The following is a 27,069-nucleotide window of genomic DNA, read 5'->3' on the forward strand; positions in this document are numbered from 1 at the left end:
ACACATAAATCTGTTATCCACAGCAAACTTGGGGTCTTTGTATGCTTATTGAAATATGTCAACATCCAAGGAGAGAAGAGACATTCTCTGTGCCATTCGGTTTAGCCATGGGACCTCGCATGATGTGTCAGTTGTGAAATAGCTATAATTTACATGACACCTCACACAGGTAGAACTGGAATGGAGAGGGGGCAGATAGCCAGGGAAAACAGAAACGAACCACAACAGAGCTTCGGGACACTAAGAGAGAAATTATTCATTTCTTCATAGCGCGCCCCTCCTCTGCGACTACTCAGGACAAACAGCAGGATGTTATCTCCTCTTGTCAAAACCAGTCAAACGAGTTACTCCTTTTTCACTGAGGGCGGAAATAGACTGACAACACACTGACCTGGGTGGGGGGGGAGAAGGCTGACAATACAGTAATTTGAGAGACGGGGAGAAATACAGTGAGTGCTGAAAAAGTAGCCCAACAACATTGCACAAACATGTTGCTGTGACAGGGAGAGCAGGCAAAACAAGAATGCAGGAGTAGTTAGTGTTGAAAGAATATACAGCGATGCCCGTTAACACATTTCATGGGAAGGAAAGAGTGAAATAAATATAAAATAAAATACCAGTACAGGCTTCTTAGAACTGTAGTAGCCAACATTAGATCTTTCTTCTGCTGCATAGCTGACCGTTAACATACATCTGATCGAATGACAAATTAGAGACTAACCCAACATCAAAAACACACTCCCAAGTCTTCCCCAATAATACATATCTGTGCATAAACAGAGTAATTCTCAAGACTCAATGGACTGAATCCATCCTTGAGATCTGTGTTTAACTCAAGTCAAGCATTGGTGTCAATGGAAATCTCATGAACAGATCTCAAGTTAGTCTCCCGAGTGGCGCAAAGCTAGCTGTGCCACTAGAGATCCTGGTTCGAATACAGGCTCTGTCGTAGCCGGCCGTGACCGGGAGACCCGTGGGGCGGCCCGCAATTGGCCCAGAGTAGGGGAGTGAATGGCCGGCAGGGATGAAGCTCAGTTGATTTGCAACGCCATGCTCGTGGGTTCAATTCCCACAGGGGGTATGAAAAAAGTAATAATGTATGCACTAACTGTAAGTTGCTCTGGATAAGAGCGTCTGCTAAATGACTAAAATGTAAGTTAGGATGCAGTCCAATAAGCATACTCTATTAGTTTTAAGTTAACTATAATAAATAATAGAACAGAGTTTATTAAACAAACATAAACAGGCAAGGGGATTCATTCCTTTTTTTATTTTGATAAAAATGTAACTATACATTGCCTTTTTTTTTATTTAAAGTGATCCAATGCCCCATTTCCAAAAGAGATGTTTAGACAAACCAAGAAGCAAAGTTTACTTGGAAAAAATAACTCCTTTGACACTGAAAGTAAAGTATGAAGCTAAACCTGCTACTGGGTCCAAATGGCAGGGTGCCAATCTGCCCTAACGCACTGTCACACACACAGTCACGCACGCACATAGTCACACATGCACACAGTCATGCACGCACACACAGTCACACACTAAAACAGGGACGGTTACGCATTATGGTCAGTCACTTTACTGAGGACTGAGTTAAAATGGCATGGAGTGATTTTAGTGTCTCTGCTTAGAGTGGCAAGGCAACAACATAACTGGTATAAAACCAACTTGCAACATAGCACGCAAATACACAATAAAAGTCCATAGTTTTCTTCCCCTGTAAAAAAAAAATATCCCTTGTTTTTCCGATGTTCAGATATGTGCCAATTGGGCACCCGTAGAGTGGTGCCACCATCTCTCCCTTCCCCCTTGCAAGCAGGCCTGAGTCCCACTCACGGATGGTTCCATGGTGTGGAAGGACATGCTGATTCCACACCAGAGTGAGGAGATGGCTTCAATAGTCCAACACTTAAGATCCTCTCTGTCACTCTGTCCTTATATTACAGTTCCAGGGAAGCATGACAGTGTTGGAGGAATGACAGGGAAGCATGACAGTGTTGGAGGAATGACAGGAAAGCATGACAGTGTTGGAGGAACAATAGGCTGATGAACAAACATTTCCCACTATCACACAACAGCCAGCCCCAGTTCGGTTGAGGCCCTTGATAATGTTGTGCCCTGGACTTTGTGTTGACCTTGTCATGACGTTCAGAGGACGTGCAGCAGTGGGGCCCCTGACGAGTCGGTCTCTGTGTCATGCTGGTAGGGAGAGTAGGCTGTAGCTGAGCTGGAGGAGTAGGCTAGGAGGGCAAGAATAGAGAGACATTTACCAGCCAGTATTGGAATGACAGGCAGACAGACTACAAGGTATAACAATATTTGAAGTCACCACTTTAATGATAACTGATTACTGACCCACACTATACCATATGGACCAGTTTCCTGGACACAGATTAATCATAGTCCTGGATTTAAAAGCCATTTCAACAGATTCTCCATTGAGCAGTTTTATATCTAGGACTAGGTTTAATCTGTGTCCAGTAAACCAGCCCTTTATCAAATAAAGATAGAAAATGACATTCTGACAGCTGATTCTGATATCCTGGCACACTCCCACAGATGCATACAGTGTGAAAACACCACAATGTTCCTCCATTCAAAGGCACTGTAATAAGACACCCCCTCACCTTCCATTCTCACCACTGTGCAACTAAAAAAGCTGTAACCAGTGTTACTCCCCTTATTACATAATAAACCATCGACCATTATGTGGCAGGTATTTAATGTGACCTGATACACTGCCGGAGGGGGCGGTATGCACCCCCACTACCACCTACCCTGAGCAAATAGGGAAACTGAGATGGGATGCAAGGGGTGTATAAGGTGGCAGAGAGGAGGAGGAGGTGGAGGAATAGCCAGGACAAAACAGCACATAGAAAAAGAAGGAATGCGAAGGCTTTTATTCTCCAGGAGTCACATCAAAGCATGGTATGCCACTGGAGAACAGAGAAGCGGTTAGAAAACGCCTGCAGCTGCACTGGGCACAATGGCTGGGTTGAACATAGAGCCCCTCAGCTACCATGACTTACAGGAACAGTCAGTCAACCCAGAGGATAAGCCTACTACCTCTGCTGCCCAATAGAACCCAGGGTTGTGTTCATTAGGGCACGCAGCTAGAAATGTTTTAAAACCTTTTGCAATGGAAAATGAGCATTTCTAGATTGACAAGTCTAGCTAGTCCTTCCCTGTTCGTCAGTTTTCTTCTGTTTGGTGCCTAAATGAACATTGCCCAGGACAAGTAAATGTAACTATTCCATGAGCCACAACAAGGAAACAATGTGTTATTGTTTGAAAAACATGTTTTATCGGATCAGATATGATAGAGTATTTCCAGTGTAGAACAATTACACAAATGCTACAGAACCCGCCATACTGTAAAGGCAATACTGTATATAGATGCTGGCTCAGATTCAAGATACATCTTATACAGTATAACATATATGGTATGGGGAAGTACAGGGTCTTGATATAGTAGTAGAGACTAGGGCACGTTTTCAAAAAGCATCTCAGAGGAGTGCTGATCTAGGATCAGGTACCCCATGTCCATATAATCTCATTCATTATGATATTAAATACTAAACTGATCCTATATCAGCCCTCCTACTGTGAGACTTTGTGAATTCAAGTCCAGAAGTACTTACTTCTTCCACTGTAGTGCCTCATCTTCCTGGCTAGTTCGTCTGACTGGGTCAGCTCCGACACTTTCACCTCAGGCTCCACTGTGGTAAAAACACAATGTAGAGTTACTCAAACATAGATGTATATGAATGAATAGAAAATGGAGACTCAATGATATCGAAGAGGTGAGACAACGAACACTAGCGCACCAAAAGCATTTCAGCAGAGTCATCTATGGGGATGTGACTGACTATATCATTTTGGTATGCAACAGAAACATGTGAAGCAAGAATATGGGAAAAGTGTGTGGTTAAATGAGAAAGTCATGAGGAATAAAATTCATTGTTGGATTTTCTGACTTAAATTGAAAGACAAAACTTTGTGTCATCCTTATTCTAGCAAGACCCTCAATACCTGAAATGCACTAGTTATGTTGAATGTATACATGAATGTATTAACCCTCTCTTACTCTCACTGCTGTTAAATGTGTACGTCATTGTTTCATTGCCACTGTCAGGAAGGAGGGTCCCTCTGTCGTTCCTCCCGTTTGCTCGCGGCTGCTGGTGCACTGGCTCCTGTGCCTGGGAGTTGGAGTATTTGTTCTTCTTGGCTTTGCGTGTGCTGATGCGGATCACACCATGCACCAGCCTGCACTCTGCCTCCTGCTGCTCCAGGTTGTAGTCCTGAGCAATGCTGCTGATCAGCTCGCTGATCTCATTGGTCTTCCTTGAGAACGACGAGTCAGATGTGCACTTGGCCAGTTGGTCGATCTGGTGCAGCGCGTAGAGCTCTAGAAGTTTCTTAGTGATGAGCGAGTCGATGTCCGTGCCGCTGTCGCTCAGGTCGTCCAGATCCAGGTCCTCCCGGGAGTAGATGGTGCTGGTGTTGCTGACAGGACGCTGGCTGTCGCCCTTTCCGCCCGTACGCGTCCGTTTGGGGCCCGACGACGAGGTGGGATAGACCACCGTCTGGCCCCCGATGCGGACGTCCTTGTAGTGGAAGCTGTCACTGGGAGGCAGCTTGGAGGGCTGCTTAGAAGGCTTGATGCTGGGCTCCAGAGGGATGCCGCAGGTGGGGTTGGACACGGACATGCCGTTAGGGGGGTGGGGCTGCTCAGCGTCGGCCTTGCTGGGGTGGTCCGTGGAGCTCTCGCTGTTGACAGGCAGACAGGGATCCTGGCTGCCATAGAAGCCACAGGTGAAGATACAGCAGAGGAGAGCCTTGCAGCCGCTCCAGCCCATAGCGGCACAGGAGCCACATGCATTTGTGCTCTGGGGAGAGTCTGCTGAGCCAGGGATGAAGCCCAGTGTCTCTGACCCCCGCCCGTTGACGTGTCGTGTTGGGGGGGCTCCTCTGCGGCCTTGCTGGCCCTCAGAGTGACGGGAGTAGTCTCCATGGTACTGTTCCCTTGTGTTGTGGTCGGCATGGGGGTCCTTGTAGGACTCTTGGCTTGCGGTGCTGTCTCTAGAGATGGTGCGGCCCTGCTTGTAGCCGTCAGCCCTGGTGCTGTGTCCGCTGTGTTGTTTGTCGTGGCGGGACTTCTGGGGAGCCCCTGTGCTGTGGCCAGGCATGGCTCAAAGCGCCTGGGACCTTTCAATGTGATGGGAACAATGGAATATGAACACTTTATAATAGTCATATCTAAACACAGTAATTATGCTTACTAATCATCTCTCTTTTGTCAGTCACAGTCACATGAAACATTTCCTGTTGCAACAAGTAGACTATTGACGCCAAACATTGAACTAATACTGTATTTTGAGATACATCCCATAGTTTGTTATTGTAGGCTACTTTGCAGATAGATGTTTTAACAATCATGCAATGTGAGAGAATGCAATATGAAAATGTCATCCAATTCTGATAACTTTCAAGTCAATCTAAATCGCTTATCAGTTTGGCCTGTGGAATTGTCACAATTACTTTGTTTTGGATACATTTTCCGTGCGTGCGTTCGTCCTATTTTGATCAGGTAGGCTACCTTTGTAGGGTAATAAAGAAATGTGGACGTTTGTTAAATATGAGTTTTTATAGAATATTTACAGAAAACACAAATAACATGTCGCCTATAAGATCACTTTATGTTGGGGTAGAGTTAAGCTTGTTCGAAATTAGGATAAGCTTCTTCATACGGTGAACATTTGAGAAGTTAACTTACCGCATAAATCGCTTGGGTTACCTTTGGTAACTCTTGACGCCGATAAAATTACGGAAGTCCGTACGGAAAATGTTTTATTTGGGTCGAGTTTCTCAACTCTCCAACTGTGTTTTCTTCACAACAAAGTATACAGATTTCAAGACAAATAGCTCGCTACCAACCCTACGCACTAAACTCTTACTGGTAAATTCCACAGTGTTATGTTCCTTCGTCTCCCCGTGTAGGTTATTACCTGCGGCTACAGGTAAATCCTAATTCTGCAACACCCACCCACAGGTAAAAGGTGACGATCAGAAATGTTCAAAATAAAAGTCCCCCATGTAATAGTAGAAAAGTGTCAATAACCTGTATTTAATCATAATATATAAAAAATAATTGTCTAAACACAACGTTCATATTTAAGTGACATGTTCAATACATGTGGGTTTTAAAACATATTCCAAGGTCAAATAAGTACCCACAATGCAAATCACTGTATATGAAATATTATTGGTGTATAGAGCAAAAACTATTCTAGGTGCCACAGTAAAAATAATGTAGGTAGTACTCAGTAGGGTCTATAGAATGTATATTTGGTGTCATTTCATTGGGCTCTGAATAATACGGAGTGTTACTGGCCTTTTACTCCACCCATTCCATTGCCCACAATGCAAAACACTCAAGCCCTCAAACTCAACTCTGGACCTCCAAGCCAGTGCCACTGCTTGTTTTCATTGTTCCCCTCTAATCAGGGACCGATTTAGACCTGGCACAACAGGTGGGTGCAATTAATTATCAGGTAGAACAGAAAACCAGCAGGCTCCGGACCTCGTAGGGTAAGAGTTGAATACCCCTGAATGGAATACATATTGGCTTATAGAGCAAAAACTATTCTAGGTGTTGCAGTAAAAGTATTGTAGGGAATACTCAGTAGGGTCGGTAGAATCCATATATGGTGTAATTTCATGGGCACAGATGTTATGTATAATATGGAGTGTTGCTGACCTTTTACTCCACCAATTACATTGGCCACAATGCAAATCACCATATACAGTGAGGGAAAAAAGTATTTGATCCCCTGCTGATTTTGTACGTTTGCCCACTGACAAAGAAATGATCAGTCTATCATTTTAATGGTAGGTTTATTTGAACAGTGAGAGACAGAATAACAACAAAATAATCCAGAAAAACGCATGTCAAAAATATTATAAATTGATTTGCATTTTAATGAGGGAAATAAGTATTTTACCCCCTCTCAATCAGAAAGATTTCTGGCTCCCAGGTGTCTTTTATACAGGTAACGAGCTGAGATTAGGAGCACACTCTTAAAGGGTGTGCTCCTAATCTCAGTTTGTTACCTGTATAAAAGACACCTGTCCACAGAAGCAATCAATCAGATTCCAAACTCTCCACCATGGCCAAGACCAAAGAGCTCTCCAAGGATGTCAGGGACAAGATTGTAGACCTACACAAGGCTGGAATGGGCTACAAGACCATCGCCAAGCAGCTTGGTGAGAAGGTCACAACAGTTGGTGCGATTATTCGCAAATGGAAGAAACACAAAAGAACTGTCAATCTCCCTCGGCCTGGGGCTCCATGCAAGATCTCACCTCGTGGAGTTCCAATGATCATGAGAACGGTGAGGAATCAGCCCAGAACTACACGGGAGGATCTTGTCAATGATCTCAAGGCAGCTGGGACCATAGTCACCAAAAAAACAATTGGTAACACACTACGCTGTGAAACACTAAAATCCTGCAGCGCCCTCAAGGTCCCCCTGCTCAAGAAAGCACATATACATGCCCGTCTGAAGTTTGCCAATGAACATCTGAATGATTCAGAGGAGAACTGGGTGAAAGTGTTGTGGTCAGATGAGACCAAAATGGAGCTCTTTGGCATCAACTCAACTCGCCTTGTTTGGAGGAGGAGGAATGCTGCCTATGACCCCAAGAACACCATCCCACAGTCAAACATGGAGGTGGAAACATTATGCTTTGGGGGTGTTTTTCTGCTAAGGGGACAGGACAACTTCACCGCATCAAAGGGACAATGGATGGGGCCATGTACCATCAAATTTTGGGTGAGAACCTCTTTCCCTCAGCCAGGGCATTGAAAATGGGTCGTGGAAAGGTATTCCAGCATGACAATGACCCAAAACACACGGCCAAGGCAACAAAGGAGTGGCTCAAGAAGAAGCACATTAAGGTCCTGGAGTGGCCTAGCCAGTCTCCAGACCTTAATCCCATAGAACATCTGTGGAGGGAGCTGAAGGTTCGAGTTGCCAAACGTCAGCCTCGAAACCTTAATGACTTGGAGAAGATCTGCAAAGAGGAGTGGGACAAAATCCCTCCTGAGATGTGTGCAAACCTGGTGGCCAACTACAAGAAACGTCTGACCTCTGTGATTGCCAACAAGGGTTTTGCCACCAAGTACTAAGTCATGTTTTGCAGAGGGGTCAAATACTTATTTCCCTCATTAAAATGCAAATCAATTTATAACATTTTTGACATGCGTTTTTCTGGATTTTTTAAATGTTATTCTGTCTATCACTGTTCAAATAAACCTACCATTAAAATTATAGAGAGGGAGCAATTATTAGGAAATGGAAGACATACAAGACCACTGATAATCTCCCTCGATCTGGGGCTCCACGCAAGATCTCACCCCGTGGGGTCAAAATGATCACAAGAACGGTGAGCAAAAATCCCAGAACCACACGGGGGGACCTAGTGAATGACCTGCAGAGAGCTGGGACCAAAGTAACAAAGCCTACCATCAGTAACACACTACGCCGCCAGGGACTCAAATCCTGCAGTGCCAGACATGTCCCCCTGCTTAAGCCAGTACATGTCCAGGCCCGTCTGAAGTTTGCTAGAGTGCATTTGGATGATCCAGAAGAGGATTGGGAGAATGTCATATGGTCAGATGAAACCAAAATATAACTTTTTGGTAAAAACTCAACTCGTCGTGTTTGGAGGACAAAGAATGCTGAGTTGCATCCAAAGAACACCATACCTACTGTGAAGCATGGGGGTGGAAACATCATACTTTGGGGCTGTTTTTCTGCAAAGGGACCAGGACGACTGATCCGTGTAAAGGAAAGAATGAATGGGGCCATGTATCGTGAGATTTTGAGTGAAAATCTCCTTCCATCAGCAAGGGCATTGAAGATGAAACGTGGCTGGGTCTTTCAGCATGACAATGATCCCAAACACACCGCCCGGGCAACGAAGGAGTGGCTTCGTAAGAAGCATTTCAAGGTCCTGGAGTGGCCTAGCCAGTCTCCAGATCTCAACCCCATAGAAAATCTTTGGAGGGGAGTTGAAAGTCCGTGTTGCCCAGCGACAGCCCCAAAACATCACTGCTCTAGAGGAGATCAGCATGGAGGAATGGGCCAAAATACCAGCAACAGTGTGTGAAAACCTTGTGAAGACTTACAGAAAACGTTTGACCTGTGTCATTGCCAACAAAGGGTATATAACAAAGTATTGAGAAACTTTTGTTATTGACCAAATACTTATTTTCCACCATAATTTGCAAATAAATTCATTAAAAATCCTTCAATGTGATTTTCTGGATTTCTTTTTCTTATTTTGTCTGTCATAGTTGACGTGTACCTATGATGAAAATTACAGGCCTCTCTCATGTTTTTAAGTGGGAGAACTTGCACAATTGGTGGCTGACTAAATACTTTTTTCCCCCACTGTATTTGGTTAGTAGAACCCCAACTGAGTATTTTCCACCCCAGTTAATTTGAGACAGGTAGTAATGTTTTCTCTTTACCAGTGTGTGGTTTTACAATGACTAAAATATGAAATCACATTAAAATGCTTTTGGGCCACATATTTGGCTGAAAGTGACAACATAACGTTCTAAAAGGGTAGCTGTCCATGGTTCTGATATGCGTCTCACTGTTCAAATGTCAACATAAAGCTTCCTGTGACCTAGCTTTTTTTCAAACTCACCTGTTTTGTATTCTAGGGACTCTAGTGAGTAGACTGGACCCTGGTTTTATGGTCACATAATCAATCATTTTTCCTGTACAGTGCTATATTTGTACCGTATAGTGTCCAGGCAACCCACTTTAAGCTGTTTGACCACAGTTAAAGTCCAGTAACACTCCGTATTATTCAGAGCTCATGAAATGTCACCATATATAGATTCTACTGACCCTACTGAGTATTCCCTAAAGTGCTTTTACTGCGGCACCTAGAATAGTTTTTGCTCTATAAGCCAATATGTATTTCATGTACTGTTATTCACATTGTGACCAATGGACCAATCAATCGTTTTTTCTGTACAGTGCAAATTGTTTGTGCAATACAACAAAAATACAGTGACGTTTCTTAAACATCACATTTCAAAATTGCATTCTTCAACAATAGCACTAGTAAATAAACAAGAATCATACAATCAAAATTATGATATATTTTAGAAAATTATAATTGTCAAAAAAATGTAGTTATAATTTTAACATTGTGCACAATGCAAAGCTGCAAAAAATATTGATTTCGTATCATTCACATAGCATTTTACCGTGGACTTTTAGTTTGAAAGCAAAATCCAAAAACCGGAAGTCTAAATGTGGATAGGCTCCAGCTAGTTTTGCTGCCATGACTCTAGTCACAGAGTTTCTAAACCCAGAGGTGCAACATCGCCAGACTTCCGGGAACGCCTGCGAAACAGACCAAACAGACTAAGCCGTTTGTGAAGTCAATGAGAGAAGTGAAACATTATTCCTTAGTTTCTTGCAATCTAATGGCACAACCTAGATTCGAGCCAATGTTTGAAGTAGTTGGACATGTTATTACTCCAACCTTGTGAAAGTGGCAAACTGACACGTTTTGATTTTTGTCAAAAACTACTTTATATTGTATAGTTTGGTGCCAGATGACCGTTAGACCGGATGACGTGTTTCTATGCATGAGCTTAGCTAGCCAACATTGCCATGATGTCGCCTACAAGTGTGATCAGGGATTTCTATCGGAGAAGCAGTTTTAGCCTATCTTCATACTGTACTGTCTTTGCGCTAATGAGGGGAAGTCCATAGTATGAGTCATAATACCCATAAAACCTAGCGGTCAAACAGGGAAATGGTTTCAATTGTTTATCCACCATTCATTTTTCCCATAGGGGATTTTATAAACACTAAAAATAAGGGCTGTATTTCCTGTAGGCTTACCCTGGCATGAAGTTTTGATAACTGTGTAAATCTCTCTAGGACAAAGTCACTTTTATCAATATATTCGCCTGTATTTACCCCCCAAAAATGAAATGCTTATTAGCTGCTACATTTACATTTTAGTCATTTAGCAGACGCTCTTATCCAGAGCAACTTACAGGAGCAATTAGGGTTACGTGCCTTGCTCAAGAGCACATCGACAGATTTTTCACCTAGTCGGCTCAGGGATTTTTCAACCTTTCAGTTACTGGCACAACGTTCTTAACCACTAAGCTACCTGCCGCCCCAACTACAAATGCCATGATGATCTGGACGAGACTGCCGAATCGAGGCAAAGCTAAGAATCTATCTAATTAACTATCTAAATGTAGTAATTAATAAATTGGCTACATTTTTTAAATGGACAATTCTGTGAACTGTCTTGTGCAAGTTATAAATTGACACAATACCTGTTGGCAAAGGTGTCAGCTAGAGATGACGTGCAGGAGCTTGCAGGGATTTGTAGTTTTGCGTGATGTGTACTTTGATGCTAATTAGCATTTTCGAATCTGAGAGTAAATAAAGCCGAATATATTGATAAAAGTCACCTTGTCCGAGAGAGATTTGCATGGAAATGAATTGTGAAAAGAGTTGTGTGGAATTTTCATTGTTGGACATAAAAGACTGTAAAAACACCAGGAAATCAGCTCCAAGTGATTTTAATTTAAGAAACACATGATCGTATACAAACGTAAGCAAGGTTTGAAATGAGTACGTTCTTGCGGTCAATTTGCAGTCTACAAATTATTTGTAATTATGTTCCGGCCCCCCGACCATCCGTTCCAGAAAAAGTTGGCCCGCGGCTGAATCTAGTTGATGATCCCTGCCCTACAATATTATGTTTTTCTAAGTAGTGAGAATGCTAGGGAGCAGGCAATGTTGAAAAGTAATCTTTAGACATGTTATACTTTTCTTAAATGTATACTGAACAAAAATATAAACGCAACATACAACAATTTCAAAGATTTTACTGAGTTACAGTTCATAAATTGAAATCAATCTATGGATTTCACATGGCTGGGCAGGGGCGCAGCCATAGATGAGCCTGGGAGGGCATAGGCCCACCCACTGGGGAGCCAGGCCCAGCCAATCATAGTTAGTTTTTCCCCACAAAAGGGCTTTATTACAGACAGAAATACTCCTCAGCACCCCCCCTCCCCACTAACAGGTATGTACAGTGAAGGAAAAAAGTATTTGATCCCCTGCTGAATTTGTACGTTTGCCCACTGACAAAGACATGATCAGTCTATAATTTTAATGGTAGGTTTGTTTGAACAGTGAGAGACAGAATAACAAACAAAAAAATCCAGAAAAACGCATGTAAAAAATGTTATAACTTGATTTGCATTTTAATGAGGGAAATAAGTATTTGACCCCTCTGCAAAACATGACTTAGTACTTGTTGGCAATCACAGAGGTCAGACTTTTCTTGTAGATGGCCACCAGGTTTGCACACATCTCAGGAGGGATTTTGTTCCACTCCTCTTTGCAGATCTTCTCCAAGTCATTAAGGTTTCGAGGCTGACGTTTGGCAACTCGAACCTTCAGCTCCCTCCACATATTTTCTATGGGATTAAGGTCTGGAGACTGGCTAGGCCACTCCAGGACCTTAATGTGCTTCTTCTTGAGCCACTCCTTTGTTGCCTTGGCCGTGTGTTTTGGGTCATTGTCATGCTGGAATACCCATCCACAACCCATTTTCAATGCCCTGGCTGAGGGAAGGAGGTTCTCACCCAAGATTTGATGGTACATGGCCCCGTCCATCGTCCCTTTGATGCGGTGAAGTTGTCCTGTCCCCTTAGCAGAAAAACACCCCCAAAGCATAATGTTTCCACCTCCATGTTTGACGGTGGGGATGGTGTTCTTGGGGTCATAGGCAGCATTCCTCCTCCTCCAAACACGGCGAGTTGAGTTGATGCCAAAGAGCTCGATGTTGGTCTCATCTGACCACAACACTTTCACCCAGTTCTCCTCTGAATTATTCAGATGTTCATTGGCAAACTTCAGACAGCAATGTACAGTGGGGGAAAAAAGTATTTAGTCAGCCACCAATTGTGCAAGTTCTCCCACTTAAAAAGATGAGAGAGGCCTGTAATTTTCATCATAGGTACACGTCAACTATGACAGACAAATTAAGAAAAAAAAATCCAGAAAATCACACGGTAGGATTTTTAATGAATTTATTTGCAGATTATGGTGGAAAATAAGTATTTGGTCACCTACAAACAAGCAAGATTTCTGGCTCTCACAGACCTGTAACTTCTTCTTTAAGAGGCTCCTCTGTCCTCCACTCGTTACCTGTATTAATAGCACCTGTTTGAACTTGTTATCAGTATAAAAGACACCTGTCCACAACCTCAAACAGTCACACTCCAAACTCCACTATGGCCAAGACCAAAGAGCTGTCAAAGGACACCAGAAACAAAATTGTAGACCTGCACCAGGCTGGGAAGACTGAATCTGCAATAGGTAAGCAGCTTGGTTTGAAGAAATCAACTGTGGGAGCAATTATTAGGAAATGGAAGACATACAAGTCCACTGATAATCTCCCTCGATCTGGGGCTCCACGCAAGATCTCACCCGTGGGGTCAAAATGATCACAAGAACGGTGAGCAAAAATCCCAGAACCACACAGGGGGACCTAGTGAATGACCTGCAGAGAGCTGGGACCAAAGTAACAAAGCCTACCATCAGTAACACACTACGCCGCCAGGGACTCAAATCCTGCAGTTCCAGACGTGTCCCCCTGCTTAAGCCAGTACATGTCCAGGCCCGTCTGAAGTTTGCTAGAGTGCATTTGGATGATCCAGAAGAGGATTGGGAGAATGTCATATGGTCAGATGAAACCAAAATAGAACTTTTTTGGTAAAAACTCAACTCGTCGTGTTTGGAGGACAAAGAATGCTGAGTTGCATCCAAAGAACACCATACCTACTGTGAAGCATGGGGGTGTAAACATCATGCTTTGGGGCTGTTTTTCTGCAAAGGGACCAGGACGACTGATCCGTGTAAAGGAAAGAATGAATGGGGCCATGTATCGTGAGATTTTGAGTGAAAACCTCCTTCCATCAGCAAGGGCATTGAAGATGAAACGTGGCTGGGTCTTTCAGCATGACAATGATCCCAAACACACCGCCCGGGCAACGAAGGAGTGGCTTCGTAAGAAGCATTTCAAGGTCATGGAGTGGCCTAGCCAGTCTCCAGATCTCAACCCCATAGAAAATCTTTGAGGGAGTTGAAAGTCCGTGTTGCCCAGCAACAGCCCCAAAACATCACTGCTCTAGAGGAGATCTGCATGGAGGAATGGGCCAAAATAGTGTGTGAAAACCTTGTGAAGACTTACAGAAAACGTTTGACCTGTGTCATTGCCAACAAAGGGTATATAACAAAGTATTGAGAAACTTTTGTTATTGACCAAATACTTATTTTCCACCATAATTTGCAAATAAAATCATAAAAAATCCTACAATGTGATTTTCTGGATTTTTTTTTCTCATTTTGTCTGTCATAGTTGACGTGTACCTATGATGAAAATTTTTAAGTGGGAGAACTTGCACAATTGGTGGCTGACTAAATACTTTTTTTCCCCACTGTATATGTGCTTTCTTGAGCAGGGGGACCTTGCAGGCGCTGCAGGATTTCAGTCATTCACGGCGTAATGTGTTACCAATTGTTTTCTTGGTGACTATGGTCCCAGCTGCCTTGACATCATTGACAAGATCCTCCTGTGTAGTTCTAGGCTGAAACCTCACCGTTCTCATGATCATTGGAACTCCACGAGGTGAGATCTCGCATGGAGCCCCAGGCCGACTGACAGTTATTTTGTGTTTCTTCCATTTGCGAATAATCGCACCAACTGTTGTCACCTTCTCACCAAGCTGCTTGGCGATGGTCTTGTAGCCCATTCCAGCCTTGTGTAGGTCTACAATCTTGTCCCTGACATCCTTGGAGAACTCTTTGGTCTTGGCCATGGTGGAGAGTTTGGAATCTGATTGATTGATTGCTTCTGTGGACAGGTGTCTTTTATACAGGTAACAAGCTGAGATTAGGAGCACTCCCTTTAAGAGTGTGCTCCTAATCTCAGCTCGTTACCTGTATAAAAGACACCTGGGAGCCAGAAATCTTTCTGATTGAGAGGGGGTAAAATACTTATTTCCCTCATTAAAATGCAAATCAATTTATAACATTTTTGACATGCGTTTTTCTGGATTTTTTTGTTGTTATTCTGTCTCTCACTGTTCAAATAAACCTACCATTAAAATTATAGACTGATCATTTATTTGTCAGTGGGCAAATGTACAAAATCAGCAGGGGATCAAATACTTTTCTCCCTCACTGTAAACAAAGCTTTTTGTGCATATGGAACATTTCTGGGATTTTTTATTTCATCTCATGAAACATGGGACCAACACTTTACATGTTGCGGTTATATTTTTGATCCACTAAGTTGGACATACCTTGTTTACCCCCAAAATGCATTCCTACGCATTTTCCACAACATTTTCATTCTTTTGGACAAAAGTCCCCTCATCCTTTTTTCCACCGCCCTCGGATTCAAGCTCCGCCATTTCGCAATGTCTCGGCCACCAGGCGGATATGTATTCATATGATATCTTTATCATCGGCGCAATTTACAAAGTATCTGACCAGAGATCTACTGATATGAGTAGCATCAGAGATATGGAATGCCCAGTGTCACTTGAAATAAATACCAGTCAATAAATAATTAAACATGGAAATTAAATAGAGAAATAGAAATTGCAACACATAAATAAATACATAAATTCAGGAATATATACGGAAATAGATGGTTCAATCATTTTATTAATTTCCATTTTTATTTTATTATATTGAAGGTTTTCCTTAAACTATTCCAGTCATAATGCCTCAAACGATTTTAGTTTTTATAAGTCATTTAAAACCTAAAAAATGTAGCACACAAGTTAATGCAAACAAAAAGTATATTTTATTAGCAAAAGTTGCATTCAAAAATGTCAAATAAGAATGAATGATGCCCCATATTGGCAATCTGGATAAAACACTGTCTAGTATAAAAGGTCTTGAAATGCTGACCCTCAATATCTAAGGGTTGTCAATCATCAGTAGGTTGGTGAGTGCCTCCCCTTCTTTGTAGAGCCCCTCTTCTTTGTGGAGCAATGGGAGGTTGATGCTGGTTTGACTTCCCACTCCCACTCAACTCTCTTCTGCTTCTCCTGTCCATCAAACTCTGACACATCCAATATCTTAAGAAGGGAAGAAAAATGCTTAAGTCTTGGTAGAAAACAAAACTATATATAAAGTGCCGTTTTTCATTCATCTTGTTGCCTTCCCAATGGGCTCAGACGTCAATTCAATGTTGGTTCAACATAATCTAATTGAAATGACGTGGAAACAATGTTGATTCAACCAGTGTGTCCCCAGTGGGTTGCTACCAAAGTATTGTGCTATCTTATAGCCTTTCAAAGACTTCCTCATACCCCCAGTGCCATTCACATCACTGTACCTGTAGAGGGCATCTGAAGCTGGTCAGGCTTATGCCACCCAACACACAGAAGCTCTGCCCAAGTGTATGAACAGAGAGGAACAGAGAGGCCCAAAATAACCATATTTCAGCCTCCTTCCTTCTTTCAGCACTCCCATTGACCTCTCCAACCTTCCTCCTCCAGACAGGTCCGCTCGATCCTGCTCTCTCCCCACTCCCGAGCTCAGTTAGTCGGGTAAGAGGTTCTCCAAACATGGCTCCAAACATGGGTGTATTAGCATCTCTGATGGTATGGTGAGATCTGTGTCCGGTGGTGGCCTGTGTCATTGTCCAGTGTTGGTAGAGATTTCTCAGAACTGTCCGTGTGTCTATGTTGATAGGAGGGGTGCTGGCCCATTGCTTCGGGATCAAGGGGGGCATCAGGGTATCTATCACAAACTGCCTCAACATCTGGAAGTCCAGTGTGTAAAGCAAAATCACCCACCCAGATATCAATTGTGACAAACTTTATTTCAGAGTCATACTTCAAATTCAAACGCAACCTTCCCTCAGGCAATTTGTGATACTCGTTATGTTTGATTGGACTCTTGGAATTAGGTTGTTGTGGTACTGCAATACAGTGGCCTATGGCGTCACAGGAGGCAACATGTCATCCCTTTGTTAGATATGACCATAGAATTAGAGTGACCTACTTCTATGGTCATTTCTAACAGAGACAGTAAGCTCATGCCAGTAGAGGGCACCCTCACACATTTGACTGATTTGACCCAAATGGGTTGGTTCTCTGAAGAGTAAATTTTTTAAAAACCTGGCCTAAACCCCCTATACGACCCAGTCACACAATAATAGCAATACCTCAGTCTAAAAGTGACATAACTTCTATATATTTTTCACTTTACTGCATGAAATAACTGATGTGAGTGGAGCTTGCTGGTGTAAAACAGCTGCCTGGCAAATGTAGTTGGTGTGGTGAGGTGATCGTATTCCTTGGTAAAAGGGTGAAAATGAACTATTTAAACACATTCAATGTCTATATCATAGATTTCTGTTTCCAATCAAAATAAAGGTGCAATGCACCTCCAGTAGCTGAAAAATCATAGCGCAAAACATGGGCTCACCAATCACGTAAAACCATTGAAACGCTTCCAGGTGTCGTTTGCTTCGAGCTTATGAACCTTTTATCTACTCTCCTTTTTTGTGATGACTTTCTGTAGGTTATGCCCCATACTTCAGAGTTCCCCTCTCTTCCAACAAATAATGAGTGAGCCGGGAGAAATGCGCGGCCTATGCTGCACCAAGTGCATGTAATTAGAGGACTGGCTTTGACCTTACTCAGTGCACGGGGAATCCCAGCCCATTTACTGTCTTCAGTAGAGTGCATGTAGACCTTGCTGGGATTACTGATGATAGCCAGTGTTTCCAGGTGTTTTAGAAATCCTGCCAGTGCGTACCACTTCCTCCTTACACCTCCATCATTTTGACATCAACTGAGGCCTGTATCACTAGTGTATCAGTGCAACACGTCACTTACCTTGGGTGACTTAGCATATGTACTTTTAGCTGAAGATGCCACTTAATGGCAAATTAAAATATGGACTTGACATCCTTGAAAACATGTGTGTAGCAAGCAATCAATCTTTAAAACGATTTGCACTTTACATTACTGCAACAACATATCAGACATCATTTAGTGCTATATCATATAATAAGATCACTCAAATATGCATACTGAATAGATAAACTCACACACACCAGAGCCAGTAGCATTGTGATGGAGATTAATATATACTGTCAGTGCTGCTTTGATCAATAGCGATCATTAGTTACAAAGTCCTGCAAATAAACTCACACACAGGATAGAGAGATGCACCACTATCTGCAGAGCCAGCAGGTGCAACTCTAACTAGCATCCTTCATCTTGTCCCACTTTCCCCCTACAGACACACTTAATCATCCCCCTATCCCCATCTGCGTTAAACAGGAGAATCACACTAGCCCTACACATAGTAACAGAAGTGGGCAATGGAGCAGTGTAATTCCAAGAGTTCCCTGTAGAGTTGTAAAGTTAATTTAAGACTAACTGGAAACTTACAGCAAATGTGATTTTGATAACATTTTGAACATTTGTTTTATTGAGCAGCACAAACGGGTTTTACAATTGTTTAATTTAAATGATCTTACATCCAACTGGTAACTTATGCACATGAGTTTATACACCACACCATATCATGCTTCATCCCTTCGATACCATATCACTTCTGCACTCTGAAAATATGTGCCCTTTCTTTCTTGCCCTGTCACGTCTGGTTACAAAGTCAGTTAAGGACAAAAAGATGACTTAGTGCAGCGTGGAATCATTGAATCTTCTCAAAAGAGTAGACATTCAAGGTTAGTTTTGCAGTCAAGACCCTTCAGGTATGCTATATTGCTTTGGTTCCATCTAGATGTGTCAATAAGACCCACAAAGTATAATATAATAATACATACAACACCAAAGACAGATAGCAACTTGGTTAAATCTATGCAAGTCAGTAAAAATGTGGCCACAGTAAGAAAGGCATGAAGGCTACATGCAGGTACAACGAGCTTGGCTGTTCACACTTAAAATAGGCTCTCCATTAAATAGCATAATTACATCTCTTATATGAGTATAAACTGTAGAACTGTATATTCAACAGTACAGAAATGTATGATACAGGTATGTCCCTAACAAATGTGAGCAGGGTTGGGCAGAAACGGATTACATGTAATCTGATTACAAAAAAACTGTAATTGTAATCGGATTACAGATGCTTTTGAAAAACTAGATTACTTCTTGGATTACTTTCAAATTCAGAAAGGATGTTTGCTGTTTTCTCAATGACATTTAATTCAGCATTGATAAAAGCACAGGTTTAAGTTTGTTCCACCTGAGCCAGCCTGACCACAAGTCAGAGACCACTATCATGACACACAAATGTGTTCTATGGATCATTTTTGTCTACTTCTAATACCTCTTAAGGGGAAAGTTATCCGATTACGTTACTGAGTTTGGGTAATCCAAAAGTTACGTTACTGATTACAATTTTGGACAGGTAGCTAGTAACTGTAACAGATTACATTTAGAAAGTAACCTACCCAACCCTGAATGCAAGTTCACTCAGTCCAGTTCCATTCCAGGGAATGAGGAATCACAAATCCACCGAGAAGGAGCCTGGTTTGAGCTGTGTGTCTGAGGGGATCTGAACTAAACAGGTTTCAGTGGGTAGCTGTGATAAGCGGTTATCTGAGGGAGCCTGTCCAAAACGACCGTTTGTCGGTGGCTTCTCTTTGACACTGACGTCTTTTGAAAGGTATTCCCGGCGTGGGTCAGTGTCGATCTCATAGCGGTGGTGATACCCCTCCAACACGTCATGGCAGGCATCTCGCCTCTTCACCACCCACTTTTTAATACCTTGCCGGTTGAGGTAGAGAACAAAGAGGAAGAGCATGCCCACAAAGCCCAGCACCAGACCCAGGAGGACGTAGGAGGTCTGCAGGGAGAGGTCACCCACCTCGTTTCTGATTCCGACCAAAGATGGTGAAGTGGCATGGCATCCGATAACTTGGACCCCGAGCCCCCGCAGGGGCCTGTTCTGAAACTCCCAGGGTGAGGCGCAGGTCAGGGCTTCTGCATCCCACACCTGAGCCTGGGAGCTCTTGAGCCACACGGCAAAGTCTCGGATCTCACATGTGCAGACATAGGGGTTGTGGCTCAGCAGGATGCGGGGGGCTTGCCCCAGCCTCTCCAGCTCCCCCAGAGCATCGCCTCGGAACGCCCTGAAAAAGTTGTGGGTCAGGTCGAGCAGCTCCAGGCGGAGCAGGCCAATGAAGGTGCCGTTGTAGAGCGATGCTAGGGAGTTGTTACCCAGGAGGAGGTGCTGCAGGCTGGGGAGGTGGGAGAACATCCCTGGGGGTAGGAAGACCAGGCGGTTCCCGGAGAGGTCTAGGCTGTGCAGCCCTCCTAGGCCTCCCCAGCGCAGTGCGTTGGTGAGATCAGTCAGGGAGGTGTAATTATAGAGGGAGCGGCTGAGGTTGAGCTCCTTTAGAGGACTCCCTGGGATGTTGAGTGCTTCAGGGTGGATGAGAGCCAGATGGTTACAGCTCATATCCAGGGAGCGCAGGTAAGAAAGGGTAGAGAAGCTGTGGGACGCAACCTCTGTGATCCTGGGAAGACAGATGGACCATGTTTACAGTCCCCAAACCACTTATTGGACTCGGAAGTAATGTTTGCTGAATGATTGTTATGCTCAAATAGGGTCTCTAAATATTTCATAAGTTGGTGTGATGGCATTCATGGAATAATCATTTTGTTGTAGTTTAGAATCATAACTCAAAAAATATTCATTAATGTATAGGCTAGTAAATACACATGCATACGTCTCAATGGTTGAAAATGTGAAATCTCTACAATGGCAAGAACACAATTCTCTTAAATTTTTTAAAAATATATATATATTTTACTTTTTACCCCTTTTTCTCCCCAATTTCGTGATATCCAATTGGTAGTTACAGTCTTGTCCCATCGCTGCAACTCCCATACGGACTCGGGAGAGGCGAAGGTCGAGAACCATGCATCCTCCAAAACACGACCCTGCCAAGCCGCACTGCTTCTTGACACACTGCTCGCTTAACCCGGAAGCCAGCCGCACCAGTGTGTCGGAGGAAACACCATACAACTGGCGGCCGAAGTCAGCTTGCAGGCGCCAGGCCCGCCACAAGGAGTCGCTAGAGTGCGATGGGACAAGGACATCCCAGCAGGCCAAACCCTCCCCTAACCCGGACAACGCTGGGCCAATTGTGCACTGCCTCATGAGTCTCCTGGTCAGGGCCGGCTGTGACACAGACTGGGATCAAACCAGGGTCTGTAGTGACACCTCAGAACACAATTCTCTTTAATGAGAATATTTACTCACCTATTGTTGCTCAAAATGATGTTGGTGACATTTTTCAGTTCTTGAAATGTCTCAGATCCAATTCTGAATATATTGTCTCCTGTGATGATCACATTCTTTGTGTATCCTGGAATATCTTGTGGTATGGCGCGAAGGTCCTTGGAAACGCATTTCACTGTGCGCGTGTCAGCAAAGCATTGGCAGCCTGATGGGCACTCCAAGCACTGGCGGGGCGCACAGAGTAGCGCACCAAAAAGCATAAATATCACCAAATTATGCATAACTCAACAGAAAAGTTCTAAACTGACAAATACCAGAATATACAGAAGGAGCAGGTGATGGTGAGTCCCATTACGCCGTATCATGCACATCAATTATGATATAACGGTACAATGAGGTGTTAGCCTTTCGTTGTTGCTAAATGATAGCCCAATGGTTTGTGTCTGCATTGAGTGAGAGTGAGACGGATGTTTCATCTGCTGAGCAACAGGACTGGCGAATTGTTGGCTTGAGTTGAAATACCGGCGCAGAATCAAGGAGAGGAATAACAGTGAACGTTTTTTAAAGGCACAGACACGCATAATATTCTACTATCCACGCAGTACACAGTACAGTAGACCTCTGTGGTGTATTTGTGTGATATGATTTAACAGTTTATAAACAATGAACAAGTAGGCCATGCATATTATGTAAATTCATTTCCATTTCTTCAAATAAATAACAACAAAAAACGTAAGTATTGCCTTTCCAATAAATAACAACAAAAAACAGAGGGCTGTGCGCACGGCCCAGTACATTTAATAATTTGGCGGTGCTTATATTTGTCCTGTTACACACAAGTGTGTAATGGATGTTTTATTTTTTTTTATTTTTTTTGCATATCCCAACTCCCCTGAGACACCTGCAGGGAGTGGGGTCACGGCCAGGGTCGCCATTGTACAGAGCCCCTGGAGCAATTAGGGTTAAGTGCCTTGCTCAAAGGCACAGCGACAGATTTGTTGGCTCCGGTATTCGAACCCAACGCTCTAACCTCGAGGCTACGTGCTGCCCTCACTTGGGCCGAGCTCCCTGCCATCCAGGACATCAATAACAGGCGGTTAAAGACTCCAGCCATCCAAGTCATAGACTGTTCTCTCTGCTACCTTACGGCAAGCGGTACCGATGCACCAAGTCTGGAACCAACAGGACCCTGAACAGCTTCTACCCCCAAGCCATAAGACAGTTAAATAGTTTAGTTAAATAGTTAACCAAATAACTATCCGGACTATCTGCATTGACCCTTTTTGCACTAACTTTTTTGACTCATCACATACGCTGCTGCTACGGTTGATCTATCCTGTTGCCTAGTCACTTTATTCCTAGTTATATGTACATATCTACCTCAATTACCTCGTACCCCTGCACATTGACTCAGTACTGGTACCCCATGTATATATAGGAAGGTTAGCGTTACTCTGTGTATTTATTATTACTTTTCTATTATTTCTCTATTTTCCTTCTCTCTGCATTGATGGGAAGCATCTCACTGTTAGTCTACACCGGTTTACGAAGCATGACAAATACAATTTGATTTGACTTTACTAGCCTATATGGTATAGCCTATTTCCCACAATTTCTGTAATTCTATCGAATGCGTGGTCATGATTATGTACTACTGTACAGTATATTACCATTCCCAAGCATGTTGCTTCAGAGAACTTATTGCATGAAAAACGAATACTGTCTGATAAAATACAGTAAACAATTACAAAGTAAAATGATGAGCTGGTATTAGCTGGGGCATTTAAGAGCAGTAGTTCTTGACAGAGGGCCCACACTGGTTAAATGGAGTTTAGGGGTCAGTGAAAGAGACCAATATGAATTTATGACCATAGACAATACATTTACATTTAAATTCTCTTCATTTAGCAGATGCTATATCAGTTCTATATCTATGGTTATGACTATTCCAAGCCAAACATTCATTTATACAACATTCCTTTCTGAATCGAGTAAAAGGTACTTCAAAACAAGCCAGAACAGCTGGACATAACTGCCCTCATGACACCTTTCTGATGGATGTCGGAGAGTGTGAATATTAGTACTGCACAAAGAAGTGTCCCATCGAAATGTTTCTTCTTCTTCTTTCCCTTTTGTGATTACAGCTGAGCAGGAAAATCCCTTGTATTATCTCTCCACTCCTCCATCTCCCTCTCCGTGTCCCTTCAAATCAAATCAAGTCAAAACAAATGTTATTTGTCACATGCGCTGAATACAACAGTGGAATGCTTACTTACAAGCCCTTAACCAACAATGCAGTTTTAAGAAAGAATACCCCCCAAAAAAGGGGCACCGGTTAGTCGAGGTAATTGAGGTAATATGTACATGTAGGTAGAGTTCCTTGTGTGGTCAGTGCAGGTTGAGCGTTAGGATGAAGGTGACGAGGGCTCCAGTCAGCATGAGGAAGGGCAGCCAGGTCTTGAGGAAGGCCACACAGCTGGGGAAGGACAGTGGGAGAGAGAGAGAGAGCACAGTGAGAGTGGTAACAGCAGCCATTAAATCCTCACATTTCAGCAGTTGGTCAAAAACACATTCAAAAACACATACTCTAAGACATTTGTCATCTATACTGCCGTACAAAGGCAAAACGCAGTAACTACACATTTTTGGTCAAAATTGAATTAAGACTGAAATCAGGCTTTGTAGTATCAGTTTTATCTTGTGACAAAGTGACCTGGTTCAATTATGTTCCGTTTCAGAGAAAGTTTGAGTTTGAAATTTGCAGCAACTACAAAATCCAAGTAAAAACCCAGGAAAACAGCAGTAACTGAAGTTACTGCACTTTGGCTTTGTTCCACCATGTTTTGACTGCAGTTACCAGCTCTGCAATACAAAGAGCAGTAACTATGCAAACAGTGAAACTGAGAAAAATTGCTTATTATTTATTTGCTGTCCAGCCAAATATGTTGTAGGTAGATAAGTGATAATTCACTGATTTATTATCTTATTCTGAAGTAATTTTATATGCATATCAACAATGAGCACTGATTTGACCAATGACCCTTAAGTCAAATAAATGACCATACAAAGTCAAACAGAAAAACAACAAGAGTGTTGGATAAACACATTTAGATTGTAGATTCTGCACAAAGTCAAGAAAATGTTTTTAGGTATAAACATTCTACGTGATGAAACAGTCCTTAGTTTATGGCGATAAAATGCTTGAGGGTTACCTTTGCCTTTGTAGGGCAGTACATAGGGACCGGTAAGGACGTGCAGTCGGTAAAATTTCCCCGAAGCCAGGGTAATTTACACAGGGCACTGAGGGCAGACCAACTACCTTATCTCCCAGAGGTTTACCCAACACCCTCCCCCTCACTCCCTCCCCGTCCTCCACCCTCTCCTTCACCCCTGTCCCCCCCTGATCCAGTAGTGAGAGCCCCAGCAGAGAGTTGATGTGGTGATGAGGGGGCCACATCTGGCAATGATTAATTACATGGCGCCCCACTGTTTAAGGATGTGGTGCCCTCGGACGATAATGTGGAGGCTGCACAAAGCAGTGACGCCAGCTCCCTATGTGGGTCGGGGGAGAATAATGAGGGGGTTTCTCCACAGCGTCTGGAGCTCCTCTGTCCCTTCTGCAGGGGTGCATGCGTGCTTGTTCAGACTCGGCGATGCTCTGTTTTGTCATGCAGACAGGTGTTGAATAGTTTGCTTCTGCCCATTTCATCAGCATGTCTGATTCTAGCCCTTCCACACCAGTTAGTCAAATGATCCAGAGGAAACGCACATACACATAGAGGGATCGGTCAGTCAGAATGATGCTTTGTGAGTGCCAAGTATTGTTGTATAGAAGGTCCAGTGTTCGTGCCTAGGTTAGGACAGGAATGAGCATACTCTGTTACATACAGTAGAGTACCTCTTCATTGCATAATTGCATGGTATCTCACCTGACATGCTTGCCATGGATAAGGGACTGCAGGCATAGGTTGACCATGTTCCAGGATGTTCTGTTGTCATAACGCATGAGGTTGAGGGCCAGGGCCACGTGGGAGTGACAGTTATCACAGCAGAGGTTGTGCTACAAGAGACAGAGGAAGAAGGCTAGTCAGGTCTAACTCTAGGTGTTTTTGTCAATATCGCTACAATGGGCCTTTACAATCATTGTACGAAACATGTACATATAAATACCTTTACCCTTTACAATAGGCCTTTCCTGAAAACATTCAATAGGTCTTTTTTGAAGGTGTTCAATAAACCTTTTTGATGGTGTTCAATAGGCCTGTTTTGAAGATGTTAAATAGGCCTTTTTTGAAGATGTTCAATAGAACCTAGGAAGGAAATATAATTCCACTACTAGACCCTCCTGTCTGTCTCATTATGACACTGTCAATGTTCATACCGTCCTGCATTTGTACTCCTCCGATGCATCGTGCACAGCCTTGTCCCAGGCAGCTGAGCCAGTGCCACACACCTTATCAACATCAAGCTTCCAGTACCTGTTAAGAGACAAGCAATGTTGCAAATACCTTACTACATAACTGCAATGCCTGCATGTCAATTTTGAGCACTATATGCCAGGCCTAGCTCCATGCATTGAACGAACAATGCCAACTTACTTTGTTGGTCTTCCAAAGGCCATATTATCTTCCTGAAAGGAAATATGGGAAATGTTGAGGAACTATCACGAAACAGATGGTCCAATAATAACATTAGGCTTATTCGGCTTATGCACATAAAGCTGTAGGCCTACTGTCATAAAGCAAGATCTGCATATACTCACAGACACAAAGTATGATCCAGCGAAGTCTCTTATCACGCCTGCAGAAGTACAGATCCCCATGTGACCAATGAAGGGGAGCAACCACCTGAACAAAACAGAGGTACAGCACTGTATTGGGGGGTCCTAGGAATAAAGAGTGCGCGCATATTATAGGGCATCTAACGGTATGGGCATTTTAATTCCAGCCACATAGTATTTGAAAATTCACTAGTTATAATGCAAGCTACCCTACATGACCATTGATGTTTATCAACATGATCTGTCACGTAAATAGTGTCTCCATTTCAGATTGTGAGCAAAAGAAAACAACCGGAAAAGTGGCTACTCACGACAATATTGGAATAGGTGTCCAAACGATACAATACGGATAACGGCTGTTTTTCCGGTCTATTTTTTCGTATCCCCCGTTATAATTAATCATTATGTCTATTTCATCCGCCATCAGTAATTTTGACAGTGTGGCGCCGGCTATGGCTGCTAAACTAACTGCGTAAAACTGCGTAGGCGCGTATGGCTGCCGCGTTCCAGACCGTCTGCAAAGAAGTCACGCACCAAATCTCACAAAGCCAGCCTGGATATTAATTAAAGGCCCAATGCAGCCGTTTTTTTATCAATATCAAATAATTTCTGTGTAACAATTAAGTACCTTCGATTTCCATTAAAATGGGAAAATAGCTTTTTAGCAAAAAAAAGATTTATCAAAGATCCAATGTGAAGAAGCCGGATATGGTTGTGAGGCTGGTTGGACATACTGCCAAATTCTCTAAAACGATGTTGGAGGCAGTTTATGTTAGCGAAATGAACATTCCAGAAGTCTGCATGCCAATTGCATGTTCCCTTAAAATTTGAGACATCCGTGGCATTGTGTTGTGTGACAGAACTGCACATTTTAGTGGCCTTTTATTGTCCCCAGCACAAGGTGGACCTGTGTAATGA

The 27,069-nt window shown here is 43.0% G+C and overlaps 3 protein-coding genes across 5 annotated transcripts; all 3 read right to left on the reverse strand.

The window, feature by feature from the left end:
* Positions 1 to 1,255: 1,255 nt before the first annotated feature.
* On the reverse strand, positions 1,256 to 6,029 carry LOC121560611 (keratinocyte differentiation factor 1-like). Of its 3 annotated transcripts, none has more exons than XM_045215030.1 (4): positions 5,958 to 6,029; positions 4,088 to 5,208; positions 3,642 to 3,719; positions 1,256 to 2,240 (listed from the first exon to the last, which is right to left on the reverse strand). In XM_045215030.1, exons 2-4 carry the CDS (start codon positions 5,187 to 5,189, stop codon positions 2,149 to 2,151), a joined length of 1,272 nt encoding a protein of 423 aa, XP_045070965.1. In that variant the 5' UTR covers positions 5,190 to 5,208; positions 5,958 to 6,029; the 3' UTR covers positions 1,256 to 2,148. The 3 variants fall into 3 exon arrangements, with proteins under 3 accessions (XP_045070965.1, XP_045070964.1, XP_045070963.1); XM_045215029.1 differs by having other exon boundaries at positions 5,798 to 6,028; XM_045215028.1 differs by having other exon boundaries at positions 5,777 to 6,028.
* Positions 6,030 to 18,606: 12,577 nt separating this feature from the next.
* On the reverse strand, positions 18,607 to 21,883 carry LOC121560028 (trophoblast glycoprotein-like). Its single transcript, XM_045215026.1, has 2 exons — positions 21,393 to 21,883; positions 18,607 to 20,643 (listed from the first exon to the last, which is right to left on the reverse strand). The coding sequence occupies exons 1-2, from the start codon at positions 21,650 to 21,652 to the stop codon at positions 19,629 to 19,631; spliced, it is 1,275 nt and encodes a 424-aa protein (XP_045070961.1). The 5' UTR covers positions 21,653 to 21,883; the 3' UTR covers positions 18,607 to 19,628.
* A 1,313-nt stretch (positions 21,884 to 23,196) lies between these two features.
* LOC121560029 (transmembrane protein 222) lies at positions 23,197 to 26,635 on the reverse strand. The gene is made up of 7 exons (XM_045215027.1): positions 26,463 to 26,635; positions 26,134 to 26,218; positions 25,970 to 26,001; positions 25,753 to 25,849; positions 25,301 to 25,431; positions 23,736 to 23,847; positions 23,197 to 23,573 (listed from the first exon to the last, which is right to left on the reverse strand). Exons 1-6 carry the CDS (start codon positions 26,573 to 26,575, stop codon positions 23,760 to 23,762), a joined length of 546 nt encoding a protein of 181 aa, XP_045070962.1. The 5' UTR covers positions 26,576 to 26,635; the 3' UTR covers positions 23,197 to 23,573; positions 23,736 to 23,759.
* Positions 26,636 to 27,069: the final 434 nt, after the last annotated feature.

The sequence above is a fragment of the Coregonus clupeaformis genome, unplaced genomic scaffold (genome assembly GCF_020615455.1).
Source record: "Coregonus clupeaformis isolate EN_2021a unplaced genomic scaffold, ASM2061545v1 scaf0356, whole genome shotgun sequence".
NCBI lineage: Eukaryota > Metazoa > Chordata > Actinopteri > Salmoniformes > Salmonidae > Coregonus > Coregonus clupeaformis.

Coding starts and splice junctions, on each gene's coding strand:
- LOC121560611 (XM_045215030.1), bottom strand. CDS start 5,189: ATGCCTGGCCACAGCACAGGGGCTCCCCAGAAGTCCCGCCACGACAAA. Junction 3,720..4,087: donor CACATTTAACAGCAGTGAGA/GTAAGAGAGGGT, acceptor TTTTTACCACAG/TGGAGCCTGAGGTGAAAGTG. Junction 2,241..3,641: donor GAGGCACTACAGTGGAAGAA/GTAAGTACTTCT, acceptor TTGCCCTCCTAG/CCTACTCCTCCAGCTCAGCT.
- LOC121560028 (XM_045215026.1), bottom strand. CDS start 21,652: ATGCATAATTTGGTGATATTTATGCTTTTTGGTGCGCTACTCTGTGCG. Junction 20,644..21,392: donor ATCATTTTGAGCAACAATAG/GTGAGTAAATAT, acceptor CTGTCTTCCCAG/GATCACAGAGGTTGCGTCCC.
- LOC121560029 (XM_045215027.1), bottom strand. CDS start 26,575: ATGGCGGATGAAATAGACATAATGATTAATTATAACGGGGGATACGAA. Junction 26,002..26,133: donor CTGGATCATACTTTGTGTCT/GTGAGTATATGC, acceptor ATTTCCTTTCAG/GAAGATAATATGGCCTTTGG. Junction 23,848..25,300: donor ATCCATGGCAAGCATGTCAG/GTGAGATACCAT, acceptor GTCCTTCCCCAG/CTGTGTGGCCTTCCTCAAGA.